This window comes from Pseudopipra pipra, chromosome 9 (genome assembly GCF_036250125.1).
Source record: "Pseudopipra pipra isolate bDixPip1 chromosome 9, bDixPip1.hap1, whole genome shotgun sequence".
Taxonomy (NCBI): domain Eukaryota; kingdom Metazoa; phylum Chordata; class Aves; order Passeriformes; family Pipridae; genus Pseudopipra; species Pseudopipra pipra.
In genome coordinates, this window is record NC_087557.1 from 27004029 (window position 1) to 27028607 (window position 24579).

The 24579-nt window shown below is 51.3% G+C and overlaps 1 protein-coding gene across 2 annotated transcripts in view; it reads left to right on the top strand.

Annotated features, from left to right (window-relative positions):
- Positions 1-24579, top strand: part of ZSWIM5 (zinc finger SWIM-type containing 5) — a 98657-nt gene that overhangs the window by 59771 nt on the left and 14307 nt on the right. For both annotated transcript variants that reach the window (XM_064665386.1, XM_064665387.1), the window contains exons 2-5: positions 8687-9043; positions 17680-17828; positions 18457-18607; positions 24028-24207. In XM_064665386.1, the coding sequence (XP_064521456.1) occupies positions 8687-9043; positions 17680-17828; positions 18457-18607; positions 24028-24207 (837 nt within the window). The remainder of the gene's footprint in view (positions 1-8686; positions 9044-17679; positions 17829-18456; positions 18608-24027; positions 24208-24579) is intronic.

Here is a 24579-nt window from a genome sequence, read left to right on the forward strand (position 1 = left end):
AGTTGTCCTGGTGCCTGCTCCTGGGGTCTGTGCCCAGCTCCTGAATGGGGGGTGGAGAGCAGAAATGGCAAAATGGTGTCATCTTAAATTTTTTTCCACTTTGGGGGAGCAATTTCAATGCAGAGCCCTTTTCTGTCTTAAAAGCAAGGTTCTCGGAAGGAAGTTAATTGACCTTTTCAGCAGATTTGTTATTGAGACCATTGCCACAAATGCTACTGAAATGCTTTGTAAATACAATGTTCATTTAACAACATTGCCAGTAACTTAGAAAGTCAGACTTTATCCTCCCTTAAAAATGAAAGATCTATTCTTAGCGGAAAAAGCATTTTTTTGGGGGAAGAATTTGGAGCAGATTTTCGTATTGAATCTAGGCTGCCTCATTCCCTCGGAAGGCTTCTGAGGGCCAGGAAAATTATAACTAATAAGTTCCCTATAAATTGTAGAGCTACTATTTTAAGGTCTGGTGTCTCAGTGAGGATCAGGGTGGTGTCCTGCTTCCCTCCGTTGCTGCACAGTGCCCTGGTTTGATTTTGGTCCTTGTTAAGCTGTCTGCTGGTCCTGCCCCATGCAAAGCCGAAATATGGGAAGAAGACAAGTCAGGAGGTTCTCAGGCTTGGTTTTGCTTTTGATTTATGATATTGGTAAATTGACTTTGTGTTTTGGTCTGAAGATGGCCTGCTCCTGAGGCAGCTTTAAATGGCAAAATATGCTTTGAATGCAATTTATTGTTGCATATTTGGAGACAAAATCCAAAGCTGCTCCCCAGCCTCAGGCTAAGACCTGGAAAAGCTGCCAATGCAGAAGGGAGGCTGGGTCTCGGAAAAGCAGGTCAGGAAGGGGAGCAAATACGTTGAGAGAAAAGGATCTTCATGACTCTGGAGCAACTTCTTCCACAACCAGAGGGTACCCAAGGAGGAGCCCTTAAGCCAGGAACAACAGGTTAAGGGCTCTGGCACGGGAAGCGCTTTGCTTTTAGGGGCTGGAATTATGTTTTTGTGGGACTAAGAGTTCTGTGAATCACCACATAAAAAAGGTGATGAAGGGAAGAGCGCTGCTCCATCTGCCTTTGACTGTGATGAAGTTCAGTGATCCCGTCATGGTGACACTTGCATGGAGGGATAAGAGGCATTTCCTAATTAAAACCCTTTTATGTGCTAGCAGCTCAGCTGTTGGAAATCTGGGTGGCTCCATTGAAGTCAGGAGATGACCCCAGCTGAGCCTCGTGTGTGAGTTTTGGCATCTCCCATCAGATTCCTTGAGGCAGCCGAGGTGGTGACGGCACAGGGCTGGGTCTGCTCCGTGGCAGCCTCAACTGATGGCACGCACGAGCCCGGAAACTCCAGAAAAAGTGAATTTCCTCCCTGTGGATATTTTCTTTCATGCTTGAAAACAACCCTGCATCTGTTGAGCAAACACCTGAGCTGCAACAAGGAATGTTGCAGTAACCATGTTGCTCCTTGTTCAGATATAGCCGCTCATGAACTCATAGATGCTTTGGGGATGGTCAAAGAGACGTGTTGCTTTTTCTCCCTTAACGTAGAAATGGTGCGTTCACCACTTCTACTAAAAAATCCGCTGTGTATCCTCATCTTCCTAATTTCTCATGCTTTTAAGAAAACTCTTTATATTCAAGATTGCTGTTAGTTATACTGTAGCAGTAAAGAGCAGAGACTTGACAGCGTTTTGCCACTAGTTATTACGTGGGCAGCACATGTTAGCAAAGATGTGGTGAACTCATCCTCTCTTCAAGCCCTTCCTGTTGTTTATGTGGCTGCAAAGCTGGCATTTGGATTGGTTTCAGTTGGATCTGACCTGCTAGCAGAGGAATTCAGCTTGCAAGGCTGCACCTCAGCAGAGGAAATCAGACTGAGCTTTAAAACCGGTTGTATTTTTTCCTTTTTTTTTACCCAAACCATATGTCTCCAGAGCACAGGTTGTGCATCTGGGTAGATTAAAAACCATTCGCAGGTGGGCGTCGGAAGATTGTGGAAGACGATGCTGGAAAGGGTGGTCTTGGCTTTGGGGCTGGCAACAAAGGCACAAAAACCTGGTTCTTCAGGACTAGGAGGGCAACAAAGAGCACTCCAGGCTGGGGGAAAATGGAGAACATTTTTGAATATTTTTGGGTAAAGTCACAGATTGAGATTAGTCGTCTGGAGCATGCCCTTGGGCCAGCCACCCCCTGAGCTGGGTAGGGGGAGGGAAAAAAACCTCCGTTTCAGGCTCCTAGATAAACAAACACCAGAAATCTCGTAAGGGTAATAATGGAAATCACTGGGAAATTGAGTTAATACAAGGGCATCTGTGTAAGTGAATGCTTGGGACAGGGAAACGGCTTTGTCCTTTAACTCTAGTAATGCTGGAGCAGATGGGAAGCGCGGTGTGCTTCACGCATTAGCTGGCTCGGATAAAGAGCAAGGCAGAGGCCAGTCCTCTTGGCTGATTAGAGGTTAACAGGGATAGAAACCAGTGGATTGACTCTTCATTTGCAGGAGGTGTTGTGGGATCAGAGCAGATGGCAAAGAGAGCGTCCCTCCAGCTTACTCAGCTGCTCAGAGGAGCTTACGGCTCCCTCCAGCACAAACAGCCCCACTGCATCTCCTCTGTTTACAGCTGCAGCTCCTGCTTCTTCCCTGGCCTACCCAGAGAGATGATAGAAGAATATTTGTTGTAAACCTGTGGTAGTTGGTGTCTGAGGCTGTAGGTATGTGCAGGGACACTTGCAGACACGGTACATCCTCTCCAACTCATCCGTATCCCTTTGTTTCCCCTCCTCTGGCAGCAGCTCAGCTGCAGGCATGGCTCCTTCCTGGGGGCTATTAATGGTCTTTGTTAGCTCTGTGAAAGTAGAGGTGCTTTTCCAGGGTGGTAATGACCAGGCAGGGACAGTAGCATGGTGGGGACAGGGAGGAGGGCTGTGAGTGGAATAATTTAGCAGGAGCGTGGCTGCATCCTGCTGGGACAGCATCTTCCTGGACAGCCGTCGCCTGCCTCCTTCATCCCTGCCAAGGTCTTGCTCAACAGCAGCACCTTTGCCTGTGGTCACGAAAAAGAATAGCTTTGGGGAGGAGGGAGGATGGAAACTCATAGCAGCTCTGCTCATTGACTCACTGGAAGCCTGGATTCCCTGTTTTGCAAGGGAGAAATGGCAATTGATTCAGCCTTACCCTCTTTCTTTTTGTCTGCCAGTGCTCTGAAAAGGCACATTTTATCTGTGTGTGACAACACCTGCCTAGGGTGCCTCTCATTGAGCCGCTGAATCAAAAGAGCAACAAGAAAAGTGGGTTTAATTGCACACATCTTCAGCAGAGTCTTTCTTGCACTGGCAGCACAAAAGGCCAGCCCTGTGCTGGTTGAATGGAGCCCGGGAGGGCTGGGGCGCGCCGTACTCTCCGTTACTATCGGAGGCAGATGATTCACTTTGCTGGAGCATTGTCATGTGCAAATGAGTTCATGAGCCCATCTCCTTTCCAACTGCAAGGTCAGGGACTGAGCAATTGTCAGCATCAGCCGGCTGGAGGAATTGATCTAGAAGCTGGAAAGCTTTGGGAGATTTTACTAACCTCCTCTTCCCACCGCCCGAGTGCACCGACACCTTCCTCCCGTGGGTGTTGTCTACATTACAAATATTGACCAATTTTAAGTTCATGTTTAGAAAGCTGCTGTTTCGAGGCACGGAAATGTGACTGAGAATGGCTTATAAATAACACTTGGTACGGCAATTATTATTCATTGCTAGTTATGGCTTTCACACAGTGGAAAAACAAATGGTTTTTCCACTAGGAGCTGGAGCTGCAGTCCGTTTAATCACTAAAGAGCTTGGAATCACTTTAGTTTAAAATAACTTTCCGCTGTGGTTTGGAAATTTAAAAAAAAAATATATTTGGGTCACGTTAACCTAGTGTATACAACTTGCACTGAGAATTTCAGTTTACCTCATCTACATCTGCTGAGCCCCATAAATATCCCTGCATTCGTTCCCATTTGGTTTTGCAGAGCTCCTGCCTGGCCAAAGTCATAGCTGCCCAAACAGAGATTTGAAGTGAGATTAGTCTGGCTCGAGATGTAGTCCTGGGACCTGAGCATGGAGTACAAGAGCAGTGAGGAGCCAAGCTGCTGTCTGCCACAGCCACTTTCTGGCTAGGATGCAAGGGGATGTGGCTGGTGCCTTCAGGAAGCTGCGTGGATGGACTTTCCATCACGTTGCTCCTAACAGAGGCTGCCCAAAATATCAGCCTCAGGTACTAGGAGGTCACTTGAGGTTTTGACACTCAGATATGGGGTGAGTTCTTCATGTACAGTGTCCAGCCACATCCCACTGGCGGTTCTTGCTCAGGGCATGGATGTGGTGAGTGTTTCCCTCTGCAGAGCCATTCCTTGCCCTGCTTCGAGGTTTCCACAAAGACCAAGAAAAGCCTGTGGAGGAGACAGAGGAACCACAGTGATGTGAAAAAGTGCTCCCCACGTTATCCACGTGTTATTGGTGCCCATCCTGTTGCACAGCAATGCCGGTGCAGCATCCTCAGGGTTAGGTCCTGCAGGTGGTTGCTGCTCTGTGGTGGTTTCCACTCTGGCTAACACTCCGTGAAAGGCAAACGACTGCCACTCCTGGGAAGAGTGAGCTAATTTTTTCCGAATGGCACAACTTTGCATATGACAACTGTGACTTCTGTCTGGGCTGCAGTGTGAAATCTGAGAGATGGCTGTGAGCAGCAGCTGCCAGAGGGAGCAGAACTGAGTGCTTGGGTTCCCGACTACTGTGGTAGAGTCCTCCTCTCCTTCCTCTTCCTTGCAGGTGTTGGAGGGCTCTTGATGCCACAGTTACAAGAAGGGAAGGGGTTATGCCTGGGTTTTGCTTGTTTCTAGAGTTTAAATTTCCACCTGGGGATCTGCCTGTCTCCAAACTTCAGGTATTTCAATATGACCAGCTTGAATGTTGGCTTTACCTTCAGTGATCTGCTGGAGGATGCAAGATGAGGGGTCTTTACAGCTGGCCTCGTGGTGGGTTGGAGCTGCAGCACAGGCTAGTGGTTTCTCCTGATGGTTGGCATGTGGACATCTGGGTTAAAGATGTCCAGCTGAAAGACTGTCTGCTATTACAGAACTGGACAAGTTTGAAAAGCTCTTTTTGGTTGAGTAGGTTTAGAGATCAAAGAGTTCTCCATCTTGGTTAAAGATGCTTCTGTTGAGGCCTTAATGCTGTTGTCCTAATAGCAAAGTCTTCTGCACTGGAGTCCCTGCTAAAGGCTTGATCCTATGTAGCTGTTTCAGAGCCCAGGGAAGTTTTGTGGATCCATCCTCCTCCCAGCCTGCAGGGTTTGTCTGCTCCAAAGAGGAGAATGCTGCCTAGCTGATGAGTTTGTAAGTCCCACCATTGTGGAGCTCACAAACTTCTACAAGACAATTCTTGGGTTTGTTTTAATGTAAACCAGATGTGCAATGTCCTGCAGCGGTAATGCAAGGAAGGTCCTTGCTCTGGTGTTTTGTCCCCATTTGATGGGTCAGATGGGTGGGATTAGGAAGGAGATGGACTCATTGTGCCCTGTGTGCCTGTGAACATTTTTGGCACCTTTCTGTGCTCTTTCTGGGGCAGTTATGAACACTCAGCTCCTTTTGCAACCTCGATCAAAGAGACACCCACTGGGAAGCTTCTGTGATAAAAGTAGGAGAGGGTGTTCTGGGGCAGGGAGAAGATAACGTTGTTCTTGGGACAAAACTAAACTCTGGTGGGATGTAATGAGTCTGTAGTTACCAAGATGGTATTTAATTATTTCTTTTCCTTGGTTTTCAAGCCTTGGCACTGTCACTTTGCTGGCAGCAAATCAAACACCAAGTTAGTTTGTGTTAAGAACAGAAGATGAAGTCCTAGATAAGCACTTGGCTGTAGGAATGTCTTATACTGAAATGTATGGGGAGGACATGGAGGAGAGTCTGTCTTTGCTCTCAGTGCTATCCAGACTCCATGGCTGTGACCAGGGCTGTGTTTCTCTCTACTGAAGTGCTGGTATCAACAGCTCCGAGGATGCTTCTTGCTTCTAGGATGCGAGATGAACAGAGAGGAGGGTACAGTGACAGCTATCCTTTTCCAGAGTGACTTGTAGCCTTTTGGTGATGATAGTATCACGGTTTTGCATGGACCAGGAGTGCATGCTTCGATGGATGATGGAGTAATCACACCATAACCCACCTTTTAGCTACCACTCATCTCTGAGACAATGGTACTCATCACTGCTGAGCTGGTGTGCTCAGCACCTGTGAGTGCTGGGGTGCAGACCTGGCCACAGTATAGGGTGCAGTGTGGTAGCTCCATTCTGACCTTCTGTTAATGTAAATATTCCCAAATAATGCCTCTGTTCCTGCCAGCTCATCTCTCTCCCCCTCTACCATGTTTAATTTCTGACTAAACATTTGACAAATGTTCTGTATAGAGTTCCTAGTTTATCTTAAAGAGACCTGCTGCCACCACAGCTAAAATCTAAACCAACACTTGACTTAGGGCTCGAGTGCCAGATGAACTTGGCAGTTGTTGACATACTGGACGGTCCCGTTCGATGTGCAGACCCCAGCTATGAATTGTGGGGACTGGCTCTTGGGGCAGATGGGAGAGCACAGCTTTTGGGATGCCTGAGAAGAGCCTGGGAGGTATCTGGACAAATTTTCTCTTTTGGGGGGCTGGATCAGGCCACAGTTGCTGTATTTTCAGGCTTATACCTGTCTGAAACAGGTCACTTGGTTATATGAGTTCCTCCAGCCTTACACCAGTTAGCCTCAAGTGGGGGCTGGCCCACAGTCCCGCTAAAGTAAGCATTTCAAGGCAGTGTTTATGGCCAGTAATTTGTCCTAGAGTGTTTTATATATATGTGTGTATGTGCCTGCGGGCATACACACGAGCATATACATACATACTTGCTCAGGAACGCGGTTTCCAATCCTTTTAACTTGTTCAAAAAGTAAACTAGGGAGAAACTGGCAGTGAGTCGGAGCCGCCTGCCAAGCATTGCAAACCAGAGAAGTGGTAAAACATAAACACTTTGGAGTTTATCCTCGGGATTTATATAGTTTGGCTGCTGGGGGACGGACTTGTGCGGAGGGGGAGGCTCGTCAGCTCCTGCCATGCTGCTCCCGCGGCGCCGAGCCCAGCACCTCCTCAGCCACGCTTCCACTCCTGGCAGCGTGCGAGCAAGAGGGTAGTGCAGTGCTGTCCATCCCTCCCCTCCTGCTCTGCTGGCCACATGGGGTGGGTTTTGGGTGATGGCAGCAGAACAGGTCTGCTTTTCCCCCTCCCTTGCACTAAAGTAAAAGCAGACCTCCTTGACGCTTAATCAGATTTGAATGTGTTTTTTGGCGTGGCTTTAAAGAGACTGGCAGTGAATAGCTGGTTTTGATGCCATTTATTAAAAACCTCTGGTAGAATTTGTCTCCGAAAGCCTTTGTAAGAGCTGGCAAACGCACAAGGGTTTGATGCAGTTAATGTATTTTAATCTTCACCCCCCCACACCCCTTTCCCTTTTCTGTCGCTAATTGTAGGGCTCTCAGCTGTCTGCCGCCTTCTCCGGGGGGATGGCAGGCTCTGCAGGGACCTGTACGTACACAGGCTTAATAAGGTTGCAATGGCATGGAGAAAAGTGAGCATCCTCTTCAGGGAGGAGGGCTGGGATGGGCGGTGTGGGGTGCCAGGTCCCACACCAGGTTCTGACGCAGGGGCAGCGGGTGGTCCTTGCCATGTTAATTAACTTCCTGGTGCAGCCTCATTCTCTTTGGAGGAATGAGACAGATGAATGGGGGAACAAAGATGTCCGTTTTCCAGGTGCTGGGCAAGTGCAAAGTGTTCATGTTGGACCCACTCAGCAGCTGGATCCTGAGAAGGGCTTCCTGAGGCTCCCTTTCAGATTGAGTTTGGTGGTCTTTCATCACTGACTTCGTCTCTCACTTGCTTGGTATATCCACTTTCCTTGGAGCCAAAGGACTTTCTGAGCCCATTTGATGCTCCTGACCTGCGTTTGGGACTTTTTGGGGGCATTTTTTCACACTTTGTGCCCAAAGGTGCTGCACCCCCTTGCAGCATGGTGAGGACTGTCAGGAGCACCATAAGATTAGTGTGGAGCAATTTGTGGAGCTCAAGGAGCAGTTTTCCCCCAGCCCACAGTTTGGGCTGTGCATTACTCCTGTCACTGCTCCTTGTTTCCCCTGCGTGGAAGAGCTCAGAGCTGTGGCCATGCCCTGGAGCGCTCTTCCTGGTTGAGGGTCAAAGTTGGAATTGCTTTGCATTTAGTTTGCCTCATCAAAGAAAAGTAAACTTCTAACAGCCCTCCCTCACTCATGTGAGTTGCAAATTCAGCGAGAGGGAGGCGTGGATGGAAATGACTCCCAGGAGAGAAACAGTCTGAGAGACTTAAACAAATGGGAACTGAGCAGCTTTGCTCTTCCCCTGAGGGTTTGGCTGTTAAATAAACTCACCAATGAGTCTGGCTGCTTGTGTGTGTTGGTGCAGAAGTGTGTTTGTACACAGGGGCTGGGTGTTGCTGGGTGTAAGCCACTGGGATGGGGTGTGCTGGGTGCTGTGCTCCTTGGCATAGAGATGCTCAAGCAGCCTTGGCTGGCCTTGCCTCCGTCCAGAGTTTGCAGGGATGGTCGAGGTCAGAGGGAAGCTCACCTGACCTTTCCCTCTTCTCCTTGCCCTCTCCAGGGTTCCACCTCAGCGGGACAGTGACAGAGCCAGCGACTGCAACAGAACCAGAGATGACCTACAAGGTGGCCATCAGCTTCGACCGCTGCAAAATCACCTCAGTGACGTGCGGCTGCGGGAACAAGGACATTTTTTACTGCGCTCACGTCGTGGCGCTTTCACTGTACAGGATCCGCAAGCCGGACCAGGTCAAACTCCGTCTTCCCATCTCAGAAACCCTTTTCCAGATGAACAGGGACCAGCTCCAGAAGTTTGTTCAGTATTTGATCACAGCACACCACACCGAGGTGCTGCCCACCGCCCAGAAATTGGCTGATGAGATCCTGTCATCCAACTCGGAGATCAACCAAGTGCATGGTAATTCCTCCCTCCTCCCTGGGTGACCTGGCACTGCTTTGCTCTGTGTTTGGGCTGGGGTGGTGGTTTGGATGCTGATGGTGGTGGCCTTCATTTTGCTGTTTATCCGTTGCTGCACAGAGAGAGCTGGCAGTGTCACACTGATGTTAGTGCGTGGGTGCTGGGACCACATCATCAGGGCATCCCCGTCCTGCCCTCTGCTCTTCTTTATGTGTTTATCTGTCAAACATGGGCTTCAACAGACAGGAAGAGGCAGAGCAGACAGGCTGGTGGTGCACAAGGCACAGCTCAGAGTAGAATAGAGAAGCCAAGGGCGGAGGACAGCAGCATGGTTAGTCCCCGGCACAGAAGGAGGTGGTGCTGGGACCCTGCAGAGCGAGAGGGGCAGTGGGGATGTGGCTCCTCCATCACGCAGGGACACGGTGTCAGCCCCAGCCCTGCACGTTGCTAAGTCAGATGCGGCTGAGCCGGCGGGAGATAAAGCTTTAATCTCCATGGGCGTTAATTTGCCCATAATAAATGAGCGCCGCTGTTCTGACCTACTGCACAAAGGCAGTGGAGATGTGTCCCGGGGCTTTGTGTTTGGAAGGTGCTTTTGACTTCCTCCCCTGCAAGTCTAGGGGACAGTGCCCATCCCTGCCCTGCTACACTGGCCCAGGAAGTAGCCCAGGCTCCAGGGGGTCTCCTGCTGTGTCTTTCCAAGGGCCCAGGAGGTTGCCCAGGGTCTGCAACAATGAGCTGCTCCCCACCGTGCCTGTCCCACCAGCTGTAGAGCAGAGATAATAAACATTTATCTGCCACGGAAGGGCGTTGCGGGGATTAACACATGCCTGTTAAGTGCTCTGAAGATGAAAAGCCCCATGTGCAGCCTAAAATATCATCTGAACTGGTTGAATCCACATGTAGAGGTGAGGCCAGGGATTCACCTCCACCGAAGGGGTGATGGCAGCTCTGATCTTAGATGTTTTCCCCCTCCCTCTACCTATTCCCACTCCTATGTTGGGAGTGGCCTTTGTCTCCTCTGCTGGGCCACGTCTGCTATGTGGGAGGTTGTGCTCTAAATAACTGGCTTTTGCAGGGGGCAGGGGGTCCTCAATTTTTGGCATTACAAAAGAGTGAGGAGCTGTGATACTGCAAGGATCTGGTGAGGGCCACTCCCTCCCTGAGCAGATCTGCTGAAGCTGAGGCTGGGCCAGATCCCTTCTTGGCCATTGTTTGAGGCTGCTTTCTCCTAAGCAGATTGAAGTAAAGCTTTTAAGACTCTGAATATTTATTGCTCTAGAGTCAGCAAAAGGCTGGTGATTGAGAGTCTTACAAAGATACAGATGTTGGCTCTGGTTCAATATCTGCCTCGTGTTTTTACAAGTGGTTTTAAAAAAAACAGAGCAAAAATTCTTGGTCCCTTCAGACTCGTGCAAATTCACGCGCTCTAGCATGCGACTTTGAACCAACAGAGACATGGCGAATTACCCCACAGAAGGTGGCACCTCTCTGACACCCCTGTGGCTGCCCAGCTGGTTACAAGCAAGGAAATGCCTCTGAAAGCAGGAGAGCAGCCTCATCTCATCCTGGGGGAGGATGCAGATCAACCTTAGGATGATGAGATGATCTGAAGATGACCTATAACTCATAGATTTTGCCCCCTTTGAAAAGGAAGGCTCCAAAAAGCTCACATTCAAGTTCAGAGTGATGCTGTCCTGCGCTCCAACTCTTGATCCTGGACAGTGTTGCAAGTTTTGGCCTCCTTGTCTTGCCAGAAACACAGCCACAGTCAACTGCATTGCAGAGCTACTAGAGCCCAGGGTGAGGAAGGACTGCAGGCATGTGGGGTTTTGTATGGGAGAGCGATTTTGGGGTCTCCAGCTGAAGGGGATCCAAATTTGTCCCCCATCTCTCCCTTTCCAGCTGTGGTTCATGCATTCGTAGTGGGTCACTGATCCTGGGATTTGTAATTCTTCTAGCTGTCTTTTACACAGAGGTTTATGGGCTTGTGTTCACAGTTCTTGACTGTGTCTAGTTCAGACCCTTGTGGTCACACCTTCGTTCACCTTGGGGTTGGGGCCAAGGTGGCTTTTGGCAGGCCAACCTCTGCAACTCAAGCAGTAGCCCAGGGTGTGCACTGGACACCTGAGGTTAACCTTGGAGCAAGAACAGCCTCTCCAGGAATCCTTTATTCCTTCCCTCACCCATTTCTTCTGAGGAGAGGTCTGTTGGGCTTTATGTAAGCATTGGGTCCTCCCCACTTGCTTCTGGTCACCCAAAGGGCTGTTCCTTCCGTGTCGATGGTGAGCACATGGGATGGAGGAGCTGATTCTGCACCAGGCTGGCTGGAAAATGCCCGTTGTGCAAAGGGATTGTCTGGTTTTGTACAATAAGGCTGTCAGGGATGCTCCTTCTCCTCCTGCAGAGCCTGAATGGAAGAGAAAATTACCGGCCATTGTCTGGCACGCTCGGCTCCGGGCATCGGAGCTTTGTTCCTTGCAGGAGTCTGTAGCCGCAGGCTGTGCACCGCGTGCCGATCTTCCCGGCTGTCTTCCTAGAAGGAAATGCAAACTATCCAGTAATGATGGAGTCTTGGAGTGCAGCCAAGGCACTCGCGTGTTCTCGAAGGATTCAGTCCAAGTAGAGCTCCAAGGTGTGCCTGCTGCTCTGCTCCCCACTTGACCTCCGCCTGCTGAAGTGGGTCACGTTTCTGCTCCCATGGCCTGGCTGCAAAGGGCAGTGTCCTCACAGCGAGAGCATCTCGTGCGTCTGGCACCTCCACACTCAGCAGCTGGAGTGAGGAGACCAGGGTTAGCTTCGGTGCTGTAGTGTGCCCTCTCCAAGGGGACAAAACCCAGCGGTGTGACTGCTCAGCATGGAGCAAGGCTGCGAGGGTGTCATTGCGCCAACAGAAGTGTCTCATGGCTGCTTGGCCTTTCCCAGTGGGGTGAATGCTGGGGGCATCCAGAATCTGCAACTGGAGAGCTGGAAGTCAGGACTCCAGTGAAGTGAGGATTATCTGGTGATGGCCACCTTGGCACCCTGCTCCCTCCCTCCTCCAAGAGCGTCAGCCCAGGGCTTGCCTTGGCTTGCTGTGGCACCAGCCTGGCTCAGGGGGTATGCAAGCTGAGAAAGTGGCTCAGGGCCACCAGCCATGGTGGGACATGCTGGTGGGATTAGGTGGGATTGGTGCAGCTTTGCTGTACCACTGTGAAACCTGGGGCGAACACATCTTCCTGAGGTGTGGATGAGGAAGAGACAGTGATTGCTTTGGTGCAGTAAAGTACTACAGAGAGGGCCAGGAGATGCTGGAGAGGGCAACACTGAGAAAAAGCTGAAATGGGAGTTGTAGACAGAGAGGGATATTTTGGGGGCAAAAGCAAGTGAAGGAGGGGGAACTTAGAAGCACCAATGAGTCCTTACAGCAGTGCCGGTTTTCCTCTCACAGCGTGGATCCAACATCCATCAACATCCGGTGCACAGGATCCAAGCCATCCCAAGCAGACTTGGGAGGCAGCCTTTATCTCCTCTGGTATTTTGGTTCATGCCTGTAGGGAATGATTTGAATTTATTTTAAGAGGAAGAATGGAGCAGTGTGGGGTATACAGAAAGGAAAGCTGTGTCTCAGACATGTTCCTTGAACTTGGTTGGAATATCTGGGCTTTGGAAGCAAACACTGAATTCTTCTGCAGTCTGTGGCAAAGGAGAGGAGGCTGATGGAAACCGCTGCAGGGCCAGACAGTGGTCATTAAAATCTGTAATTAGAAGCTTAAAGACAGGACAGTGCCTGTGAGTCCAGAAGACCTGGGGCTTAGAGGTACCTTTCATGCATCATTGATGAATTCTTGCCCTTCCTTGGGTAAGGAGCAGAAGGTTTTGGCAGCCCCAGTGTTTGCAGCTCTGTAACTCACTCTGCTTGAGCAGCACTTGATCATGTCAGAGAGTGCTGCTGCCTGCAGCCCAGGAGACATGGCTGGGATGGTCTGTCTGCCCCATGGAAATGCCAGCACGTGACACTGTGATGCTCAGCTGATGCCATCAAAGGGCTTGGGATGCTCTTCTCAGCCAGAATTGGGAAAAGCCACAAAACTGCTATCACACAGTGTGGGGGCAGGTCCCTCCAAGAACAAGCCAGTGTGAATCACCAAGAGGCCTCTGTGGTCCTGCAGGGACTCAGGAGCTTCCTTGGAGGAGAGGACTTTTGGAAAACCCTGAGGCCTTGGCATGGGAAAACCAGACCTGCTTATGCAAAAGACATAAGGAGGCCTCTGCCTCATCCGTTCCCCGTTGTCCCAGATGCATTCTTGACCACCTTGAGCCTTCCTTCAACTCCTGGGCTAATACTGCCCTTCACCCGTTGGCCCATGTTGCTCCTTGTGCACAGCAGGTCGGCTGCCAGGTCAATGTGCAGGAAGTCCCTGCTTGTCCTGTCACACCGAGCCAGGGCTGATGTTTGAGGAGTCCTGGGGTGGTCTTTAACTTTCAGGTCATCCTGAGATGGCGTCTGGAGGGCAACACCAGTAAATCTATTTGAAATTCTGCCTTCCTGCAGTGGAGGAGGAGAAGGTCAGATCTCCAGGGGATTTGTGTTCCTGTTTGCTGAGCTGATGTAGATTTAGTGGATTTAAGCGAAAATAACACACCTGAGTGCTGGAGAGAAGCTCTTCCCCCTTGTCCTGCAGAGGCACTGGGGTTGCCAAATGACTCTAGAGCACACTAGTGGTGCTTGACAAGCAGCTTCCAAAGTTGGGTGTACCACATACTGGTACCAGCTGGACCACAGAGCTCCACCATGCTGGGATCCAGTCCAGATTCACTTGCCCCATCGCTGGCAGGTGGGTTTGAATCTTCAGGCCGCCCTGGAGGACCCCCCCCCCCCGCAACCTGTCTCCACTTGAAAACAAATCAGGAGCCTTGGCAGAGCTCAATTCCTTGCTTCACTGCTATTTTTAATCCCTTGTTAGAGTTCATTTCCTTTCTGGTGCCTGGTTATTTTCTCTCCTTGGTTTTCTGCTGTTTGCTTATTTGTCCACGTCCTCCCCACCCCCCGCCCTGAGCTGTTCCTTCAGGTCTGTTTTCTCTCTGGGCTCGGGAGAGGCAGCCCAGAGGCGTTCAGCAACGCCACCACGTGCAGTCATGAGATGGCCCTTGTGAACTGCCACCACCATGGCCAGCCCTGCTCTGGGCACCACTGACCCTGGGGCCAGCATGGCCAGGCCCCAAACCACTGACAGGTGCTGGGCACAGTTCGGTGAGATGACCATGGGAGTGATGCTGGAGCAGTCATCTTTATCCCTGGGTGGCTTTTAGCATCAGTTTGTCAGCTCCAGGCACTGGTTAAAAATAATAATTATCCCTTTTTCTTTGTGTCACCAATCCTGCTTTGGGTGAGATGCTCTGGGAGTGCTTTCCACTTCACCCACCCTTCTTGGGTTCAGGAGCTTGGGTTTGGGATGTGCCAGTGCCTTGGCATGACCCACGAGATCCCACTGCCTCCTTAGCCCTGAAAATCTGTGGCGTTCCAGTGCAGAAGCACCTTTTGTTTTCTTCATGTAAGGCAGCTAATTTCTGAGCAAGGAATTGAATTTTCCGTGCCTGGCTTCACTCTGTTTTCTTATTTGTGGATTTTTCCAGTCCTTATTTCTCAGTCTTTGTATTTGCCTGGAGGAGTCTCGCTTGGCTGTCAAACAGTTAAACCCCGAGCCCCCTGCAAGCAGGGAGTCCTGGGCTGTGATGGATTGCATTTTTATCTCTGTTTCTACAGCCAGTGTAAACGGGCTGGTGAAACACTTTCCACTCAAGATGTGCAACGGTGTTTCCTTAAATCTGAATCCGGCAGGACCAAGATCCAGCACATCTGAAACAGGGCTCTTTGGAGCACGAATGCTGCTATATGAGAAATGTGTTATGCAGGCGCCGGGCTGTTTTACATGCCGTTCCCGGCTCCTTTGGAGCTGAGACATGGAATCACTCATCAGCTGCGTCACGGCATACCGCTGCCGAAGCCCCCACGGTGTGAACGTTGGCAAAGGGAAGTGGACAAATCCTGCCATTAATATTTAAACCCAGCACAAATCCCGTTGTTTGCTCTTAAATGTTTATCCAGCTCCCCGGCGTAATTGGGCAGCCTGTTATCTGCCGGGTTGTGTTGCACGTGTGGGAATCTGCTATTGCAGCCCTCCCTCCGAATATTTTGTAGGAGAGCAAAATACATTTACAAGCAAATTTGGGTTTTATTTGGAGGCGCGGGAGGCGCGTTACTAATTTGGCTGCGGCCCGAACCCCAACGTGCGAAGTGCTCAATGTGTTGTGTGGGAGGAGGAGGTTTTATTTAGCTGCACACTCCTCTCCTCGCTGCCTGGGCTTTCCGTCTCTAACGCTGCGTGAGAGCAGCAAGCGCCGAGGGTAGCCGGGGAACCCCAAAAAAATGCAGTCGCTCTTTGCATCTCGAGAACTCCTCCACCTTAATCTGCCGCAGCGGCCACGGTGAGGGACCGAGGATGAGCTGAGCTTAGATGGGTCACCCCAGGCACCTCCTGGTCCCTATAGATGCAGCCAGGTGACCCTATAAAAGCAGTCGAGGCTGCTCTGGGTAGCTGCAGCTAGGAGTGGCGGGCAGGAGGGTGGGGAGGAGGATATTAAGAGTGCAAGCGTCTGGGATACCTAGGGATGGGGCCGGATAAGCGCTCATGGTAGACAGATTAGTCATCGGTTCCTGATAGGGGATAATCACTGGCTTGTCTGCTCTTTATCTGTGAGATAAGGATGAGGCTGGGGGAGGGAAGGAAAAGGCACAGAAAAGCTCAGAGGGCCAGGGTGGACTGTCCCTGTCCCTGGCGTGGTTGTCCCTTGTGGCTTATGGCAGGGCTTGGCCGCTGGTGGCAGAGGAGGAGGATCAGGCCATGTGTGGGGCTGTAGGCAAAAGCCTTCATGCTCATCCAGGAGCTGTGATTTCCTTTCTATTGCTTCAGCTCCCGTCCCAATTACGTGGTTGTGTCGCCTATAAATTATTCTGCAGAGGGAGCAGCAGCATCCTGTCCCTTCAGCATGCCTAGAGCTTGCTGGAACTTCTCTCAGGCAGTGACTGTTAGCAGAAATTAAAGTAATTTTGTAAAGGATGTTAAATACAAATAACTATCCTACCGGGTCAGGATCATTCTCAGCCTTTCCTGGAGGAGCAAAACCCCTCAGGTTGGTGTTGTCTTGCTTACAAGCCAGGAAGAGACAGTTGCCCTGCTGAACAAGCATTCTGGAGCATGATTTTCATGAATTGCATTTGAGCTCCTGGTTCAGCAACACACGGGGCTGAGGCATGCACAGCATCCCAAGCTGTCTCTATAGAAAAGTGGTTTCTGATACCCACTCAGATCCCAGTCAAGTCGGGAATACATCATTAAGATTTAATTGGGAATATGTCAGCTACAGCATCCCTTGGCTCTCTGACCCTCTTCCTTGCCTGAGAGGGAGATGAGATGGGAGAAGCAAACCAAAGTGGAGTGGAACATCCTCCAGCCACCTCTGTCCCTCCTTGCCATTGGCTCTCCCTGACGAGTCCCTGAGCAGGACTCAAAAACAGGGAGCTGAGAAGCCAAGTTTCTGTTCCCTTTTGTGCTCCTGGCTGCTTGCTGGACTCGTGCTGCTGCCTGCCCTGCGAGCCCTGGAACCCATCATTGGGAGATAGGGTAGTGCTTTGGGGGAGAAAATGGGAATTGAAAGGGGCAAGGCAAGGGAAATTTGGTCCGAGTTGTTTAAGGCACCTGTGGGTTTTCTATCTTTTTTTGTTCTCTGGAAGGTGAAGTACAGCCTTTGAACACATGCATATGACTGCCAAAGGCCCTGCTCTGGTCGCAGTTTGCTCTTTGAAGGATTATCGATCCTTTGTTCTTTCCTACAGAGGGTCTCTCCCAGGCAGGTACATGGATGCCCAGGGACTTGTCCCCTGTCCTAAAACAAATGAGGGGCAGGACCAGGTGTTTAACCCAGGGCTCTGGAGCCCATATGCAGTGATAGCTTTGTTAAACTGTTCCAAACATGGGAAAGGGCTTGCAGGAACTGGAGCTTTACTGATGCTTTAACAAACCTGTGATGTGAAGCAGCAGGATGAGCACTCTGGGCAATCCCTGGAGCCATGGAGTGCTCCAGGCTCTGCAGCTGCATTGCCTGCACTCCTGGGGCTTTAGAGGAAGGCAGGCCCCTGCTCTCCCTCAGCCTCACTTCATATGGGATGCAGAGGGAGAGTGGCCAGGCAAGCATTAGCCCTATGGTCAGGATCCCTCCTGATGGCTGCTGCCACCACTGTGGGAGCATGGTGCTGCCAGCTGGAGCTCCCTGCCTGGGAATCAGGGTGGTATTCACTCATCCACCTGAACTAATAAAATAGAGGTAGGTTTACTCCTTGGTGGTGGGACTGCTGATCTGCTGAGCAGGTAATCAGACATTGGAATGGGCTGCCCAGGGAAGTGGTGGATTCTCCGTCCTTGGAGGTTTTTAAGATAAGACTGGATGTGGCACTTAGCGCCATGGTCTAGCAACCGCAGCAGTAGTGGATCAAGGATTGGACTCGATGATCTCAGAGGTCCCTTCCAACCCAGCTGATTCTATGATTCTGTGATAAACACAGTTGTCTCTTTTCTCCTCCCTCCCTGTCCCCTCAGGCGCTCCTGACCCTACTGCTGGGGCCAGCATCGACGACGAGAACTGCTGGCACTTGGACGAGGAGCAGGTCCGAGAGCAGGTGAAGCTGTTCCTATCTCAGGGAGGGTACTACGGCTCGGGGAAGCAGCTCAACTCCATGTTTGCCAAGGTGAGGAGCCGGCTGCTCTCTCCCATCTCCGCTCGGCATGTCACGTAGCTGGCAGCTCACTGGCTGCCCTGGCAGGGTGCCCATCACAGCTGGGAATCTCTGCTCCAGTGCCTTCTCGCCCTGTCGCGGAGCAGGCGGTTGTAATCCAGGCTCTGGGTCAGGCCTGGGTTGTCTCACCTGCTGTCCTGGCAGGTCCCTTCCTCCCATGTGATGGGCTTGCCATGATCCCTATGCAAGACGAGGCCTTCCCTCATCTCCCCTTCAGCATGGTGGGGAAAAAGCCAACCCTGCAGAGCCTACCAAGACATGGAAAAGTGCCAGCAGCCTATGGGCTCTTCTCTTTCTTTGCAGAAGGGCTTTGTTTTCATGTTCTTAGTCACTTGGTCCTCTTCACAGCCTGGCTGTGGTTGCTACTCACTTGGGCTCCAACCAAGCCTCATCACTGCCATTACGTGAGGATTGTAATGTATAACGTTATACACACACACACACATACATATATACATGTATTTACAGTCTGGACCCTCAGGATGAGGGAGCTGTGGCTTGCCAGCAGGGTGAATGTATCCTAAACACCTCTGAAGGATCATGTTTGTCTCACTGAAGATCTTCTCTTTGTCCTTTCCAGGTCCGGGAGATGCTGCGCATGAGGGACTCCAACGGGGCCAGGATGCTGACGCTGATAACAGAGCAGTTCATGGCTGATCCTCGGCTCTCCCTCTGGAGACAGCAGGGGACGGGCATAACGGAGAAGTGCCGGCAGCTCTGGGATGAGCTGGGTAAGGGCCACTGCCTTGCAGAGAACAGCAGGGCTGCCTGGGCTGCTGGGCCAATGGACATCATTCCAGAGGCCCTTTGGGGCTCTTCTCTGGGAGAAGAGACCCTGAGAGATGCCAGGAGCTTACTTTATCCCCTGCTGGGGGAAATCCTGGTGGGAGAGCTGGATCAGGCCCAAACCACACAGTTCAACACCTTAAACCAGCCCCTCTCCTGCAGAGGGGTCAAGGACGATGAGTGTGCAGCGTGTGGCCAGTCCCATACTTGCAGCAGCCCGGTGTTTGGTGTGCTGCCCCAAAGCCTTTGCAAGGGAGGACACAGGGGGCTGGTGAGCCCTAGGGACTTGGATGTAGCTGGATGTGCAAGTGCTGTTTCTGGAGGAACCATGATCCAGAGGGGGAAAGGCAGGTTCTCAAGTGTCATCACATCTAACAGATTTCTGCCTGCTGTGGTGTGTGTTTCTGGGGTGAGGGGGGCAGGATGGGTGGCACAGAGCCTGGCTGTAAGGGAAATGCAGCTCTGGGTAATTCTGTCTAAGCACCTTAGACACTGGCTCAGCTGGCTGACACCGTAATATGATTAGAACAAAACATGTAGACGATGTGGGCTTGGGGAGGTTGGTTGTGTGGTGAAGTTAACCCAAGAGTTTTGGGCTGTCCTGGACATCTGTGATCTTGGGTGAATAGTTTGACTTGAGCCATAGTTTTATGAGTGAGTTTGAGCTTCTCTGCAGCCTGCTGGTAGGATATGCTGTGCAAGGGCAAGGACTGACTGGCTGGGACCAAAGGAATCTTGTAGAGCTGGAAGAAGTATTAGGATGGTCTAGGATCTGGAGCACCTGAAGCTGCAGCTGGAAATCACAGACCCTCCTACCAAGTGCCCAGCAAATGCAAATATAGTCATGAGGCTGGGGACCCTGGCCAAACTGTGCAGACGAGGGCTGGGCAGGGATGGGATGACTCGCTTCTGTATGAAGTTCCCTGCATGGAAATAACTACACCAGCTCTGGAGAGCTCATCTGTGCTTGCTTGCCAAGAAGATATTTCCAGGATTTTGGGATGCTGCAGCTAGACAGTTGGATAAGCAAGGATCCTGGAGAGGTGGCCAAGTCCACCAAGCCAGAATTTCCGCATGGAAGAAAGCAAACGCATTGGTGAAACGTGAATGGATGGGGGTGTGGGCAGGCCTAGACGCAGGAAGCAATTTGCCCAAAATTACAGATTATTTGGCCAGATTTCCAACCCTGTATCCAAGCCGAGAGCCCTCCCTCCCTTCCTGCACAGACAAGGGGGGAGTGGTTGGGTTTCCGTCCCGGCTTAGCCGTACAAGGACCAGATTGGCGCATGCAGTTTTGGTCGGCACAGTGGGAGGAGATGACAGCACGTCCCCGTCGGCAGATGGCAAAGTGGCTGGGGAACATCAGGGCCTTACCAGGGCTGGATCAACGTGACAGCAGGGGAAGTGTGGTGCCAGCCAACACACGTCAGAGCAAGCAGCTCGCCTGGCATAGGCATGTCACATGCCTGGGTCTGGGCATCTCCATGCTGAAGAGAAGCCCCTGTAGAGGACACATTGATGTTCCAAGAAGCGGCTCCAGGACAGGATGGGCATGGACTATACTCAAAGCAGGGATTATTCCCCCTATTTTACAGAAGCCTTTTGGATTTGGCCTTGGGCAGCGTTTGCTGTAGGAACAGAGCATCTCTCTGAAGGAAGGGTGGAGGCACAGAGGGACCAGAGCTGCTGTGAGTTGGTGGAGCTCACCCATAACAAACTTGAGCAACAGAGAGAGGTGTCCCAAACCATCCCTGGATGGGTAACAGTAGCCAGGGCATATCAGGCAGTGAAGGCACCTTGTCTGACTGCCTGTGGGCTGTGGATGCCAAAGCTGCTGGTGTTACCACTGCTGCTGAAGGGAGGGATGAGAGGCCTGTTGCCAGCTGCCATGGGAAGCCCTGGCACAGACCGCAGTCCTCCATCACGTGGAAGCAAAAAATGGGCCTCTTGGAAATTATTTTGGGCACGTGTTTAATAATTAATCATTGATTTTACCAAAGACTGCATCACAGACTTGCGTGGGATTGGAAGAAGATCAGCCTTAAAGAAGATTGTGGATTTGTGCTGGGGAAAATGTAAAGGATTTTGCAGGATTTCGGAGTTTAAAAAAAAAAAAAAAAATTAAAATAAAAATGGGATCGTTTGCTTGTGCGTGTGCTGCCAACTGAACATCTATTGCCCCGTCTGCTGGGGAGCCAAAGGAAGGACCTGCTGGCTGGAGAGCTCAGCAGCGTGGGAGTATTTGCCCTGGCGCATTAGTACTTACGATTAAAGCCTAATTACAAAAAATAGACGAAAAACCAGCTGAAGTGCAGCCTGACCTTAATCTGCCTGGAGACGGGTTTATTTATCTCGGCCACTTGTTTACAGTGGGGAATTTCAGCAGATTAAGCCGGGGAGCGACCCTGTGGGAAACGGGAGAATTTCTTTGATGGTTTGGAAACTTGGGCGCGGGATCGGAGCGCCTGTCTTCTCCGGGGCCGGCAGCCAGGACTGCTGGGCTGGGAAGGCTCTGACCCCCCCGTCCCTGCACCCAGCCCTGTCATCAAAAAGCATTTTTGTTTAGAGGCTTAGCTTAATCGTGATCTGCTGCTTTGTTCCCCGCTTAACCTCCTGCTATTGGAAAGTTCAGATGAAGGTTTCTGCAGCATATGAAGAGACACGGAGTCTGACCCGGCGTGGCATTTTGGCTCAGGACAGGAGTCACTTGTGCTGTCAGCTGATGTCACTTGACCATAGGGCTCAGAAAACCACTCTATTCTATCTCCCAGATAATTATCATGACCGAGACATATGCAAATCCCACTTCCCTCCTTGCTCCCATCTCCCCACCGCATCTTCTGCAGGAGAGCCCAGGGGCATAACGTTTTGGCAGGCAAAGGATGCCTCGGAGGGCTCCCAAAAATAGGCAGCAGAGTCATGAGGCTTCCGAGGATCGCATATTAGCTGAGCTGTGGGAGCCAAAAATCCAGCGGGTGCATCCCATTCCTGGGGGCGGTGGAGCCGGAGCACCAAGCCTCGTTACCGCCTGTCAGCCAAGCTCTGTGCACCAGCAGAGGCGTGAGCTGGAATTGCCAGAGGCTGCTTTTCACACAAGCAGCCCCAAAGTGGGCGAAGAAGGGCAATGACAACAGGCGGGAGCCCTGGTTGGAAGGGGATGCCCAACACCAGGAGCCAAGTGCAGGGTTTATCTCATGGCCACCGAGGAGGTGGGGAGTTCTATGCCCTCAGAGTGGCAGTGGGCAGGCACCCACCACTTGGCTGAGGGGCAGCAACCAGAGCCTTAAAGAAGACTCATTCTCTGGAGCTGAGACCTGATTTTTTCAAAGATGCCATGTCTGTGCATCCCCTGTGGAGCCTGCAGGAGCCTGGGAGCGAGTGACATGGACTCTGGGAAGGATGGGCCCCTAAGGAGGTAGCTCTTTTACACATTAATTAATCGCTGATGTTGCAGCTCAAAAGTCTTAATCCCCCATGTTCATCAGAAAGGAGTGGGGTTTTGGTGGGGTTTCCTGGGAGCCCCGAAGCTGAGAGGCAGATGGAGCTGGACCAGGAAAGAGCTGCTTTGGACATTTGCTGGTCCTCAGTGCCTGCGATTGTTTTTCCCATGCCCATTCCTGGATGTGATGCTGCTGCCACCGTCTGCGTTGTGACACGGTGACGTCTCTCCTGCCGAGCCAAACTGCTCTGAGGAGCCAGACGTGCACAGCCTTACTAATGTTTTTAACTAAACATGTCCACAACTCCCAAGTTGGCAAAGGATGGGTCTGAGGAGGTGCACCCCAAAAGCACCACCAAAACTCAGCTGTAACGCAGAGGAGCAGAGACGCCAGAGTGGGACCAGGGCCAGGACATCACTGCTCAGTCTGGTTTTGCCTTGTGTTGCCTGGCAAAGGGACTGGCTGCTCTGGCTGCCTGTGTCAGAGCTGCAGCCTCGCTCGGGGCTGTTTGGCTCGGTGGCAGGGCTGTGCAGCTGGGGAGCTGCCGCTCAAAACACAGTGAGCGAGGGAGGGGGTTTGGGCTTGTGGAGGAATCCCCTCGTTGTGCAGTGGAGGCGTGTTGGGTGATGTTTTCCTGCCACAGGCTGTCACTTCGGGGTAGGAACTTGGCTCTGGGAGTCATGGAGAGAGGTGGGGGAGAGCACCAGGCTGGGTTGGGAGAAGGAACGTGCTCCAGGTTGATGCTGGCCCCATGGAGGAGAGGCAAGGGAATGTGTTTCTGCAGGAGGCTGAGCTGTCCCATGTGTATGACAGGATTTGACATAGGCAGAGAGAGGAGCAGCAGGAGCTGCTCAGCCTGAGGGCATCCCTGGGGGCACCTCACACTGCAGCTGTGCCAGCCCACAGCCATCCCACCCCATGGGGCAGGCACAAGGGAGGGAACTGCCGCATCTTGGCAGCCTTGCAGGGAAATTTGGCTAGAAATGCAATTAGCTAGAGGAGTATTCATGATTTTGCACTTATTTAGGTTGCTGTAGCCCTTACCAGAGCAGTGAGTGACCCAGGAGAGTCGGCAAGGCTCAGTTCACAGCACCAGTGTCAGTTTTATGAAAGGATGAGTTGGATCTTAATGACGAGAGATGCCCTTGGTCCTGGTTTTATCTCTCACGTAGCAGACGACATCATCAGGACTGTGAGGTCCCATGGTTGACCTAGAGGGTGTCAGCGTGTGTGTCCTTCTGGTGGGCATCTCTGCTTGTGAGATCCAGAGGACTCACACCTGGGAGGGCTCTTGCCTGCAAGACATCAAGCCAAGCTCGAGGTTCCACTGTTGGTTCCTCTACAGGCTGGGGGCTACTGGGGATTAAAAAAGAAAAAGAGGAAAAAAAAAAAAAAGAAAGAAAATACACCAAATCTCCTTTTTAAATAGTTGAATGCAAATGGCCTGAAGAACAATGGCAGATGAAATAGCATTCAGAGCGGGTTTTAAAGCGCTTGGAACGTGGGTAGGATCAAAATCAGGTTAGTCTTTGGAGATACAGACTCTGCAGCTTGCCAGGGTGTTTTTAAGCATGCTTTGATGTGTAGTTCAAACACTAGATTTGTCCTGGCAGACAGAAGCACTCACAAATTCATACACAGCCGCTCTCTCCTTCCCTCCTCCCCACTGTCCCCCATCTCATGAGATTATAATTTAGCTTCATTATGGAGGAGTTTTACTTTGTCCTGGTTTCAGCTGGGATAGAGTTAATTTCCTTCTTATTTAAAAGCTGTGTAAATCCCCCTCCTGGGTCTGTGCATTATGCTGAAATGAGTTTATGAACCTCGATGAAACCTTGCGGGCTCTCACGGCGAGCGCGGCAGCCGCCGAGCTTTGCCCGGCGCGTACGGCAGTGGCACCTCCGTGACTTCTTGGCTTTGTTTAGGGGCACTGTGGGTGTGTGTGGTGTTAAACCCTCACTGCAAGCTGGAAGAGAAATCCTGCTGGCTCCGGCAGCTGCGCAAGTGGGGCGAGATGGACGTCTGTCCCCTGGAAGATGGCAATTACGGTAACGAGCTTCCCAACATCACTAACGCGCTTACGCAGAGCTCCGGTCACAGCCAAGGTGAGTCTGGGCAGGGGGTGGAAACCCAGCTGATAGCCAAAGGATTTGGGTTCAGGTCAGAACTCACTCAAAGTTGAGAGACCTCAGTTCACCTGCTGGTGATGTTTCTGGGAGCCATAGGAGTACAAAATGTTTCTCTTTACTGCCTCTGGTTTTATATACGCTTGGAAATATTTGTCTCTGCTGCATCTTAGGTGAAGTCACTTGTGTTTGGGGCATCAGATTAGAGACCATTTTAAAGCAACTCGACTTTGGGGGAGTTTAGACCCCTACGGTCTGTGCAGGTTTGGGTGTGGGGTTATACAGAAAACCAGTACCACTTGACTGGAGCAGAGCTGAGCTCAGAAGCCCTGGCTGTAATGTGAGAGTGAG